This window comes from Crocodylus porosus, unplaced genomic scaffold, assembly GCF_001723895.1.
Source record: "Crocodylus porosus isolate Cpor-Errol unplaced genomic scaffold, CroPor_comp1, whole genome shotgun sequence".
NCBI classification, from domain to species: domain Eukaryota; kingdom Metazoa; phylum Chordata; order Crocodylia; family Crocodylidae; genus Crocodylus; species Crocodylus porosus.
The window spans coordinates 5,193,374-5,205,889 of NW_017728910.1; the positions used below are offsets into that span (position 1 = coordinate 5,193,374).

At 43.5% G+C, this 12,516-nt stretch overlaps 1 protein-coding gene across 1 annotated transcript in view; it reads left to right on the forward strand.

Moving 5' to 3' along the window:
- Positions 1-8,923, forward strand: part of LEKR1 (leucine, glutamate and lysine rich 1) — a 162,735-nt gene extending 153,812 nt beyond the window's left edge. Inside the window, exon 12 of the mRNA XM_019532510.1 lies at positions 6,460-8,923. Coding sequence (XP_019388055.1) covers positions 6,460-6,870 — 411 coding nt within the window. The 3' untranslated portion in view covers positions 6,871-8,923. The remainder of the gene's footprint in view (positions 1-6,459) is intronic.
- Positions 8,924-12,516: the final 3,593 nt, after the last annotated feature.

The following is a 12,516-nucleotide window of genomic DNA, read 5'->3' on the forward strand; positions in this document are numbered from 1 at the left end:
TTCCTCTTTTTCTGCTCTAAAATGTGGTCCGTGCTTTCAGAATAGCCATACAGAAAAGCATGGGGTTAGCTTTATACACCAGTAAGCAAGAGAATGGGAATTTTGGTGGTTCACAGAATTAAAACAGGTTTGAATCTTTCACTGGGAATGGGGAAGAAAAGTCAGCCCTAACTTTTTCCTATACATTTTCTGTGGAAAGAAATAGTTAAAGAACCACTTTTTATATACCATTTTTTATACATATTATCATGTGACTTGAGCGACAAGGCACTTTGCACTCAGATGGCACACAGGTTAGATAGGTTGAATAAAGCCTCTAATTATGCTGTTCTTCTATTGTTCATGACTGTATAACTTCTTCCAGTAAATTTCTTTGCTATCTCACCTCATCAAATTCTGCTTCTACATGTGCTTTAAAGTAGGTGTCAGGTTCTTACCTTTTAGATAAAGCTCTTTAGTGAAAAAGCCTTTGTTTCCCCAGTGATTTTTCTGGATTTGAAAACAACCTGCATGTCCCTCAGAAGTAATAGCCTCAGATCTTCACAGGAAATATTTTTAACAACAAAGCTTTTAAGCAGAAGTGCTGCTAACCTTGATTCAAATGTGCCTGAATTTTCATCAGGTGGAAAAAATGGTTTCTAAGGAACCCAGTGGTTTGGGCATGTCATAGTTTCATAGTTTCTAGGGTCGGAAGGGACCTGAGCAGATCATCAAGTCTGACCCCCTGCCATGGGCAGGAAAGAGTACTGGGGTCAAACAACACTGGCTAGGAGTTCATTTCAGCTCCTCGTAAACACCCCCAGGGTAGAAGCCAGCACCACTTCTCTTGGAAGTTGGTTGGTTCCAGATCCTAGCTGCCCTGACTGTGAAGTAGCGCCTCCTAATGTCTAATCTGAATCTACCATCTGCCAGCTTGTGACCGTTATTTCTAGTCACTGCTGGTAGCGCTCAGGGGAACAGGGACTCCCCCAGTGCCTGACTAGTTTGTAACAGGCCGCTAGATCCCCCCTCAGCCTTCTCTTGTGGAGGCTGAACAGGTTCAGGTCCCATAGCCTCTCCTCGTAGGGCCTGCCCTGCTGTCCCCTGATCACGCGAGTGGCCCTCCTCTGGACCCTCTCCATGCTGTCCACATCCCTCCTGAAGTGCGGTGCCCAGAACTGGATGCAATACTCCAGCTGCGGCCTGAGCAGTGCCGCATAGAGGGGGAGGATCACTTCTTTGGACCTGCTTGAGATGCACCTGTGGATGCATGACAAGGTACGGTTGGCTTTCCTGACTGCTCATCTTCCATCTTGACTATTCTGATCTATAGTTCTCAGGCCTCACTGATTTCAGTAGCCCTCTCTTAAGGTCACTGAGATTCTGTGCTATTTATTAGACCTTAGCTGCTTTGTTGTAGCAGTTCATTGTCTCAGTCTTGCACCCAGCCTGAAAAAGAAACTACAAGTCTCATTCTCAAGATGCTACATGAATATGAACCTGCCTACAACTCAGCTTATTCCTACAGTTAGGGAATGGCTAGTGCAAACCAAGGTATATTTTGCATGAATTAGAGTGCTGTCTACTTGTTGTTTCTTTGTTATTCTCCTGTTTCAGGGGCACTCAGAATTTTTCACAGAAATTGGAGAAATTGTCTTATGGACCACTTCCCATCCATGATCATGTATAACGTTTCTGTGGCAACTCCAGCAGTTACTTAGCTGGACAAGTAACTTTAAGAAAGTACACATATATACTTTTTAGCTATCTAGCGTGCTGTGAGTGCTTTGACCTTATTGACCAGGTACAGACATTACACTTTAACTGGTATAAGTGATCGGAAACTGGTCTATACCCGTAACAAAACAGAAGTTCAGTACTTAGACTGGTTTAAGAATGATGGAATCCATTCTAAGATTTGCACCCCTTCCCACCGCCAACCCACGCCCTGCGCCCCCAAAGGGCAAATTTGTGTTCATCACTGATCTAAACTACACTGCTTACACAAAACCACATAACTTAGATCAGTTCTGCCTTGAGCTTTTTGAATGTCTATACCTAGCCTTTGAATCAAATTAATTCTGTTGTTTTTTGCTCTTCCTTTAGTCTCTCCATCTCATCTGCCCTGTTTGTCTTAGGAAGGTAGAAGTACAGTATTACTAATACTGTACTCGGCTTCCATGTAACATTATTTTGGGAAATTCCATCATTTGTGAAGAGTTTCAGTTATCTTATTAGGGATCAGGAACAATATTATAAATTTGGTATATCATCACAGTAAATAGTTTCCAAACAATCCCAAGATGGAAAATGTTTGCCTAAACTATTTAGCAAAAAATAATGATTAAAGAATGCATTTGCAAAACTTCAGGAGCAGTTCTCAATCATTTAGCTTGAAGATGAGCACTAATGTGCTAAATGACTTATTCACAATGATGTGACCAACTTGACCAGTAGAAATAAGCAAAACAGCCAATGCCTTGGCTTGCATGCATTTTTCACTGTCTGGATTTTTCATACACTTTTCATAAAATTCTACAACAAAAGTCATTCTTGCCTCTACGAAAATGGTTCTGTAAGACTGGAGTTAGAATATTGCTGGTAGAAATCTTGTAGTTTGAACCCGGTGGTCTTTTCTTCTGTCCAGTTTAAACCTGTTTTTATTTATTTTTTTTGCCATCAGAGGCTGCCTCATGTTCTTCATGCTGTGTTTGCTTTCTCAGCCTTTAAAATCTCTATTTTATTTTTTACTTTTATTTTTTGAAAATTAGCTAGATTGCTCTGATTTCATGTTTTAGCTAATGAAGTTCCCTCCTAGTTCTAGTACCAGCCACTCCCGTCCCAAGAATGCCCAAGCTCACAATATTGGTCACTTACCACAGTTTTAACTTGAAAGGCAAAGCCATCTGACATGGCTCAGTTCAGTTAATATTACTTATGACCAATGATCCTGGTTTTCCCTGATAAAAAGAATCACAAATTCTCTGATAAAATCCACAAAATCTGTGATTAAAATGAAAGCCCCGAGCCCTGCTAGTAGCCCTCCCTCCCTGCCACAGCCCCACCGCCTGCTGGTGTCCCTCATTTCCTCCCCACATCCCTCTGCAGGTGCACCTCACCCTCCCCCCTCCAGCCTCCCAGCCCTGCTAGTGCCCTTCAATCCCTTCCCACAGCTCTCTGGCCCTGCTGGTGCCCCTCACTCCCCCATTGCCCCAGCCCTGCTGGTGCCTCTCACCCCCCCACTCATGGCTCCTGCTCCCCCAGCCCTGCTGGAGGGGGCTCCCAGCTGCCAGGGCTAGGGGCCAGGGACCTGGGTCCACAGCCCCCTGCCCCTGGCAGAAGGTGGCAGCTGCTGCAGCAGAGCAGAGCCCAGCTCCCTCCCCTCCCGCCCTGCTGCTGCCTGCTGCCAACTGCAGGCTCAGACGGGAGGGGGCAGCTGCTCCCCCCCATGGTATGCACTTCTGGGGGGCACAGGGACCCCCACATATGTGTGCGGGGTGGGGACAGGCTGCCCGCTACAGGCTCCTGCCCTGCTGCCCTTCCCCGGTGCCTCCGCAGCCCAGAGTATGGGACCCAGTGCTGCCAGTAACAGTGGAGCTGCACAGGAAGCTGCCTGCCACTGCGAGCTCTGCGCTGCCCTAGCAAGGTGTCCTCTGTGCATGTGACTTCAGTGGGGGTGGCAGCACGGGGTTGTGCATGGGGGACCCGGACAGCATGGGGCTTGCAGTGGCAGGCAGCTTTCTGTGCAAATCTGCTGTTCCCTGCAGCACCGGGTCACAAACGCTGGGCTGTGGAGACTCTGGGGGAGGACATCAGGGTGGGAGCCCAAACCTGAAGTGGGCAGCATGCAGCCCCCGCCCTGCACACAGCTGTGGGGGCATGGGTCCCCCTGCCTCCCTGGGAATGTGTACAGTGGTAGGGAGCCAGCCCCACCCCACCAGACAATCCACCCGTAGCACTGTCCCATTCCCCACCAGGGCCCTACAGCCGCATGTTGTGGCGCCAGGCCCCAAGCCCAGGCACTGCCCAGCTGGGCAGCAGCCCCAGACCCAGCCCTCCTCAACTCCCTACATCCCTTCCTCCCTCCCTATGGGGGTCTCAATCCACACCCCCAATTTATCTGTGGGAGTTGCTCCAGGCTGCCTGGTGGCCATGGTGCCCCTTGCCTGACCACCATCCTCCTGCTCCCCACCAGCTCCCTGCAGGCTGGAACTCTGCCAGCCTGCAGGGGCTCATCGCAAAACTGCACAATCCATGGGTTTCTCTGGTAAAATAAGAAATCCGTGTTTGCCTCCAGTAAAAACTCCACAATCCGTGGGTTACTCTGTTTTTCTGGGGAAAACAGAAAACCCAGATCCCTGCTTATATCTGATTGCTTGCAACATAGGATCCCAGACACCCAGGATTCCAGATGCCCAGGATTTCACCAATCACTGGCTAGTTGTAGCCTAACATTTCATAGATTTCATAGACATTTGGGCTGGAAGGGACCCCGCAGGATTGATTCCAGCCCCCTGGCCCAGGGGCAGGAAGTCAGCAGGGATCATAGGATCCCAGCAAGATAAGCATCCAAATGTGTCTTGAAGGTGTTCAAAGTAGGTGCTTGAACCACCTGTGGCAGCAGTCTATTCTAAACCTTGGGGGCTCGGACAGTGAAGAAGTTCTTTCTTATGTCCAGCCTGAATCAGTCACAGTGGAGTTTGTGACCATTTGATCTTGTCATGCCTGGGGGGGCTCTGGTGAACAGATGTTCCCCCAGATCCTGATGAGCACCCGCTAAACTTATAGGTGGCCACCAGATCACCCCTGAGCCTGTGCTTTTCCAGGCTGAATAGCTCCGTTGCTCGCAGCCTCTCATCATAAGGTCTGTTTTCCTGACCTCTGATCATGCGCGTGGCTCTCCTCTGCACCCTCTCAAGCTTCTCCACATTCCTTTCAAATTGTGGAGCCCAAAACTGGACGCAGTACTCCAGCTGCAGCCATCTGAGAATTGGGGGTTGGGGGCTATTTTCCTTCTTCCTTTTCTTCTTTTTGGTTGTCTGCCTTCTGATCTCAGTAGTTGCCAGTACTAAAGTACTTGTCTCCCTTCATTTTTTCCCTTTTCTTTTTCCCTCCATCTTGGCTGTTCCTCAGTAAGTTGTGGTATGTGGCAAGCAAGGGAAATGAGCTGGTTATTTTTGCTGCTTCTTTGTGACCCCATCTTTTCTTTTATTCTTTTCCCTGCTCCTGGCCTCCTTCCCCTCTACCTCCCCTCCACCACCTTCCCATTCCATCTGATGCTATTTTATGATCACCTCACTTTTGGGATTGTTGTATGTGACATTACTTGTATATTAATCATATCTCAGCTTCTTTCCCCACTGTCTTTCCTTCTTTTCTGTAAACAGGCATCCCCTTCTCCCTGTTTTCAAGGTGTGTGGGCAGATTTACAACAGTAATTTTGTGATAACTCACTTTTCTGTTTCCCATTTCTGCCAACAATTGTGAACGGAGGGTTGGCAAGAGTGAAAGTCTGGGATTACAGCTAATGTTGCCCTTTGAGCAGCTTTCAAAGATACTAGTTGTAATGAGTTTTTGAGACTCATGGTTTGCCATCTCATTTGATACAAATCTAAGACCGTAGGTCATTGGCTTTGGAATGACACAACGCATAGCAGCAGTGATGGGGAAAGTTGGCAGGCCTTGTAACAAATTCTTTGATTCAGAGACCATTGGAAATAATATAAGCATCATAACAGAGGATAATAAATGCACTACTTTCTTTTTAATGAAAGTTGAGGTAGGAAAAATGTATTTCCTGATAACTCTTGAGATGCATTATGGATTCAGCAGATTAGATGTTCCATTGTAGCTTTTAGTAAATTGCTATTTGACAATTTGAGGCAGAAGTGAACTTGTGACCTTTTAGAACAGCTCTTATGCAAAGACTGAAAATAAAATAAAAATGCCCCAATAGTATGACTAAGCAGGAATACGGGAAATATTTAGCATGAGTTTTAACTGTGGAAGCAGATTGCGAGATGGCATATGAAATTTTTAACCACTAAGTGCTGAAATAGTAGAAGTCTTCTGGCAAAAAAAATATATCTACTGTGCTGTCCATCCAGGCTACCTACACCAAGTTGTTAGAAGACTGTGAGCCAAATACCTGTATTTAGATGTATGTAGTCATCTCAAACCAACTCTTCACTTGCCATCGGGTCAGGTTATGCTTCATTGTGCACCACTTACAGGGCAATTGTTTTGACAGATAAAACTGTGAAAAAAGAACAGAGCCCAAGTGAAAAACTAGAAATGTGGGTATCTGGTTTGCTTTGGCCATTTTTATTATCATTTTAGACCCCCTTCCTTATCCTGTGTGGTACCATACATCATCCTCTGATCCTCAGTACCTTCAGTTTGAGGAGTTCAACACATGTAGCATCTGTCTTTTTTTTATTGTTGGTATTTCACAAAGCATGTGTTTCTTTCTGCTTTCAGAACTCTTTTCTCCAGGAAACGGTGCGCAGGGAGTGTGAGGAACGCTATGGACTAACTGAAGCATTGACTCAAGCCAGAGAACAAATAGTGGAACTGAAGACACTCAGTGGAAACTTCCCATTGTCACAATGTTCTCTCACTCAGGGCAGCGTAACCTCCTGTGCTGCGCTGGTCAATAGTTATGGGCAGAAAAACCTTATGAGTCCAAACTCTGGGAAGGAAATCAAACTCTCAGGGCTGTGTGGCATTTCGAGAGCTGCTAATACACCAGCATCCAATAAGCACAAGAGCAATGGTGATGTGGGTTTACCAGTTCTAACTCCACCACATCCTCCTAGGGGAAGAGCATCTCTGAATGAATCCAGGAGCAGAATAACTGCAATTATAAGGAGACAACTGAGTCAGCTTTAATATATAGAAATGACAAGGACAGATTGTTTTATATCTCTGTGTAGCACAGGAAAGACCCTTCAGTGCATCATGTAGTCACTTAGTGGTGTATCATAGGGGCATAAATGACTCAGAAGTTCTTTCTTGAAGATTTCTATTTTTCAAGAACTTAAAACTAAGCTAAAACTTGCTTTCAGATACTTATATCTCACAACACAAGGAGAGCAAACATGTAACTAAGTTATTTGCAAAATTATTTTTCCCTAAATCACCCTTTTGTCTGTGTTTTTCTGTTTCAGTGTTACCCAGTAATTACATCACTAGCTACTAGTTTACAAAATTGCCAAATTTGCCACTCTTTCGTTCTTGCAAATTGTCTTATTTAAGCCATGAGATGAACTAATCATGGAGTAACATTTTGGCAGAGACATTGGCAGAATCTAAACCTGAAGAACAGACAAAACATTGTCAGGGGAACACCCTCCCGCCTAATTGTCTATCAGTTCTTAACCCATTCTAACAAATGTGTAGCACCACTAATGCAGGGCAGTGTAGTGATTTGGACCGGTCTTCAACTGGTGTAAATTGGCATAAGGTCATTGCAGTCTGTGGAGCTGTGCCAATTTGGCCTATGAGAATCTAGAAGTAAACCCTTTTAAACTCTTTCCTTGAGAGAAAAATCTCTGAATGAAAACCATCACAGACTCCAAAGCTAGTGTTCATCTGTGCCTGTGACAGGACATGAAGTTTTCTTTGTGGGCTCCACAAGTGGTGTGAAGGATTCAGTAATGCCTGGTCCAGCTCTGCTGCAGTCTGAAAGATGTGGCCTTTTTTTTTCCCATCATGCAAGCAGGTTTTAGCATGAGATGCTTTTTCTATGTGTAAGGACAAGCATAGAGTTGTGACGCAGGAGGAATAATATTTCTATTTTACATGTGTAAAATTGGTTTGTTTTTGAGCCTTCCACAAGGATACTTTTATTTGGGGGGGGGAACCCAAGTGGTCTGTCATCACATAATGAGCTTAAGGTAATAAGGTATGTCTGCACTTCAGACTACAAGGTAGTGTAGAAATACCCAAGATGCAGCATCACACAACTTGGCATAGGCTAATATACCCAAGAAGCAGCAGGTAAATTATCCTGTGTTAAGCTTCATGCTGCCATGGCTTTCCTGCTAACCTACTAGGAGGTAGGTTAAATGAGGAGTTTTTGGAAATTCTCAGAAACATCAAAAATCAGAGGACTGAGAATCTGAACTGTCCTTTTGAAAGCTTTGGCATTGGGCACAGTGTCCCCCTGTAATCAAGCTATTTCTTCTTTATGGGACACTTTAATTTCTATCTACAAAATGTACCCTGACCTTCTCTTGATTTCTGAGTCACAAGGCATTCAGAACGTCTGAAATGACAGCAGTCCATAATTTGTGTCCTGTAAGGCTCTGGTTATGATCTCACAGTGGAATAGATCCTGTGAAATGAAGTTACAAAAGATAAAAGTCGTGTCACAAATTCCAAATCAGTGAAGAATGTAGGTTAACAATCTAGGGTGAGTTTTTTGGAAGTACCTGATCTTTTCTAATCTTGGCTCTCACTGAAGTCATTTGTAAAACTGCTGTTGACAATACTGAGCTTTCTGAAAATTCCACCCATATTCACTAGCCCACAAACCAAAAAAAAAAGGATTTGTCATTTGCTAAAGTCTACTCTTATTATTACTGTTTTATTGAAATTACTTAATTTCACTGACCCGTATGGTAAACTATATGGACCTGATTCTATTGTGGTTTATTCAGGCAAAACTCCTGTCAGCTACAAAGAGTTTTTCCTGCCAAGGAATAGTGTGATTTGGACATCAACAAAGGGGTGTAAGTGTCATTGAGCTCTGCTTAGTTTGGGTCCTGACATTAGGAAGAGAAAGCCACCATTCCAGTTCCCAAAGCTGCATCTAAACAGGCAGTATAAGGGCTGCTGTACGTTCTTTCCACTTGCATTCCACTATGGACTGCTGCACCACTCAGGGATCAGAATATAGTGAATTCTGTGTTATACCCTTGTGTTGTGTAGGAAGAAGGAAGGGTGCATTGGGATAAAATTACCTCCATTGACTTTATTTTTCTATATTAGTGGACTCCCTAGTTACCATGTTAGGTTAACTATTCATCTCCTTTGTGCTGCTGCTGCAGTTCAGAATGAGCAGTATCAAAGCCTAGAAGCTGGCCCTCTGTATCCCTGTTTTGATCACAGGCCTTGACTTAATATCTATAAACTGTAAAAAAAAAAAAAAAAAAAGAAGATACCAACCTAAAATTTTGAGAACAACTGTTGGAGTCTGGTAGCTAGCAGCAAAATAGGTAAATCATGGGTCAAGGAGCTCATCAAGAACAAGTCCTTCTCTTTCTGCCCCACATCACAGAAATCTAGAACTTTATTCACTAGGCAATAAGACAAAATGCATTTGTGTCAGGAAATCCTGCTCATTGGTGAAAATGAATATGAAAATATGATAGTATTTAAATTAATTTCATTTGACCAAAATAAAACATTTAAAAATAAAATAGATAAAATATTTAGATGAAATTCAGCAACAGGCAATAGCATGGAAAATATATTGTAAAAATCTTAATCATAGCAGTAGGCTGTGGTTCAGGTAATAACACTGACTGAAGAAAGTACTTTCATTTAAAAAAATTATAGTATTTCTAAGGCAGATTCGTTTAAGATCCAGTCATACACTATAAAAGAAAAGAAACAATTTTGAAAGGCATACAGGTCCTCAGCTTCAGAGCATAAATCAACCTTTTACTGTCAAAAGATAGAAGAAAGCTTTCCCTAGAGCATGTTATTCCATAACTGCCCAACATATGATTTCTCATACCTTCTTCTGAAACAGCTGGTGTTGGCTGTTTTTCCTGAATGGCATTTTTTATATCCCTAAATCTTTCCAAAGAAATCTTAATCTGTCTAATAACATACAGATTTTTTTTACTGCTGAACTTTATCAATGAGGATTACCCACTAGTTTTAAACTTCAGTTCACCTTAAGATATCAACTTAACACTGATACTAATTGGAAAGAAGAGACTACCCCTAAACATTGAAGCACTACACATGAAATATGTTTTAGGAGTCACACAAGTTACTTGACCCACACAGAAAAAAGCAATACTTGTATTGCATTGTGTCACAGATAGTATTAATGGTAAACATGATTTATTTCATTCTCCAGCTGTTGCAGAATCTGGAACAAAACTAAAATTGATGAGCAACCAATGTAACGCAGCTTAGATCAGAGGATGAACCAACCCCATGAATCAGAAGTACAAAGTTGACATATTTTTCCCCCCAACTTCCATTCTGCACCAAGCACAGGTTAACTACGTCTCATAATCAGGGCCAATAATCTTGATAGGAACTAACCAATAATTCATTTAGTTCTTATAGACCATATAGCTGAATACTTTTCAAACACATTTTCTGTACATCTTCTGCTGTCTATCTAGAACTCAATGACTTTTAAAAGTGGAGGCACCCTGGCACATGACAGAGGGAATAAGAGTTACAGAAAGCCCATGCTATGGTGAAGAAGGGGAAAAGTGTGCCACATGTGGAGCCCACAGTAAGGCAGAGGAAAATAGGGAAAACCTGGGAAATGGAGAGACAGAACCCGTGGCAGGGGAGAAGATATGAGGGTATCAAATTTACTTAGGGTTTCAGTGCCACAGCCTTTAGGGTCTCTGAATGCTCCTTCGAAGCTAGTCCCAAGGCATCACTTAGGCTAGGGACAGACAAACATTCAAAAAGCCTGAATTGATTCAATCTTTGCAGGTCAGTCTAATCTGGCTAGGCTAAATCAGTATTGTAACCTGACAGACATCCCAGAAATGCAGGCACATGCCTTCAGTGGCTCTGGCTACAAGGCAGGGAGCACTAGAGCAGCCCTTCCTCCCCTTCCACCAGGCTGAGTTGAGCGGGGGGTGGCCAGGCCCCAGCAGGACGCTGTGATTAGGGAACCCTCCCCCACCCCCGCCCCCAGGATAACAAAGCATTTATCAGCTCTGTTATCCACATTTAACACTCCATCAGAAAACAAAACTTTGCTCATTACAGGCTCTTCTTATACAGTTTTTCCAAACAAAGGAATGAAGGGACATTACCATCTGAGCTGTTGATTACCTCCAAAAGCCCTAAGTGGACACTGTCCTATCTGCCTTGCACAGCTAGCATACCGCATGCTGGCTACAGTCCATGCTGTCGGAGACGGGAGGAAAGGATCTCTGTTTAAGCAGTGGGGGGAGGGAGGCGAGGGAGGCAAAGGGAAGCCAGCAGACCCTGCTGTGCCTGCAAGTCTGTACTGGAGCTCTGGCTAGGGAGCAGAGGGGAGGGGCTGGGCCAGCCCTGCTGTGGAGCGGAAAGCCACTCCCAGACCATACTGAGATGCTGGGGGTGTCTGGTTTAGCTTAAACCAGCAAGGGGTCTGGGACAGACATTGCATAAACTGGTTTGGCTCAAATCAGTCAAGTCTGAGACTACATTCAACCAAGTTTATCTCAAACTGGTTTCAGCCATTTTCAAAACGCTTTATGTGCACTGAACATCTGTTCTGTTACAGGTTTAAACCAGTTAATTCCATGACTATGCCTTTGGGGTAAAACCTCTTTCCCACCTAGCCCTCATGAGCAAGTCAAATTGAGTTAAAATTCTTCTTAGCCCTTTCAGTAGTAACAAAGAGCAGTTATTTCAAAACAAGCATGTGTTAGTCAGCTGGAACATAGTGTGTATGGTCCTTTGGCTATGACTGAAGCCAAACCTAACTCAGAGCCACGAGGGTCGCAGTTTCCACAAGCTTTTCCAGGAGTCTCCTGACTTCCTTCTACACACCACAATGCTGAACCACCCAGAGATATCAGAGTTAGCTCCTCACGAGGTTAATTAGTCTGAGTGAAGCATTGTGTCAATGCAGCTTTACCACTTCTGGGACCTGGGTTAGCTTGGTAACCGCTGCATGGCACGGCATTGTTCCATGTACACCTCCTCACTGGGTCTGTATCTCTGTTCTGTTATCTTGTATAGCACCCAGATTGTTCAGACCTGAGCCCTTTATCTCATGGGGTTTAAAGGTGCACTGTCTTGATTTTAGTCACTGCATCTTCATTTGTCTCCCCCAGGCACTCCATTCAGAGGAAATCGTTAGTTTCTATTTCTGAGTGAACATTTGGTAGATGATACAATATTGTTTGCTTTGAATATATAGCACTTAATGTATTTTGTAAGCATTTTCCTTTATGTTACCCATTATCATGCAAAAAATGTGGTACTATTGCAAAGTAAAAGAGCAGATGAAATAGAATAAAGAACTTATTTCTTTATTAAAAAAATCCAGTTTGTTAGCATTACTTAATATTGGATTTAACTACATATGACCTATTTGTTTATTCTGTTGTCTCTAATTAATACACATAGGTAGATAAGTTTGTTCTTCAATTATATCCATGGCAAACTCAATCAACAGATACTACAGCTTGAAATAATATAGTCTCATAACACTTAGGACTTATGTGGTAACTTTTCATCCTCAAAGCACTGTACAAAATTAATTTTGGTACAATAATGAAAAGGGTTCTGCAAGAGACTTCCGTGCAAAAGTTTTTAGTGCTGGAAATATAATTT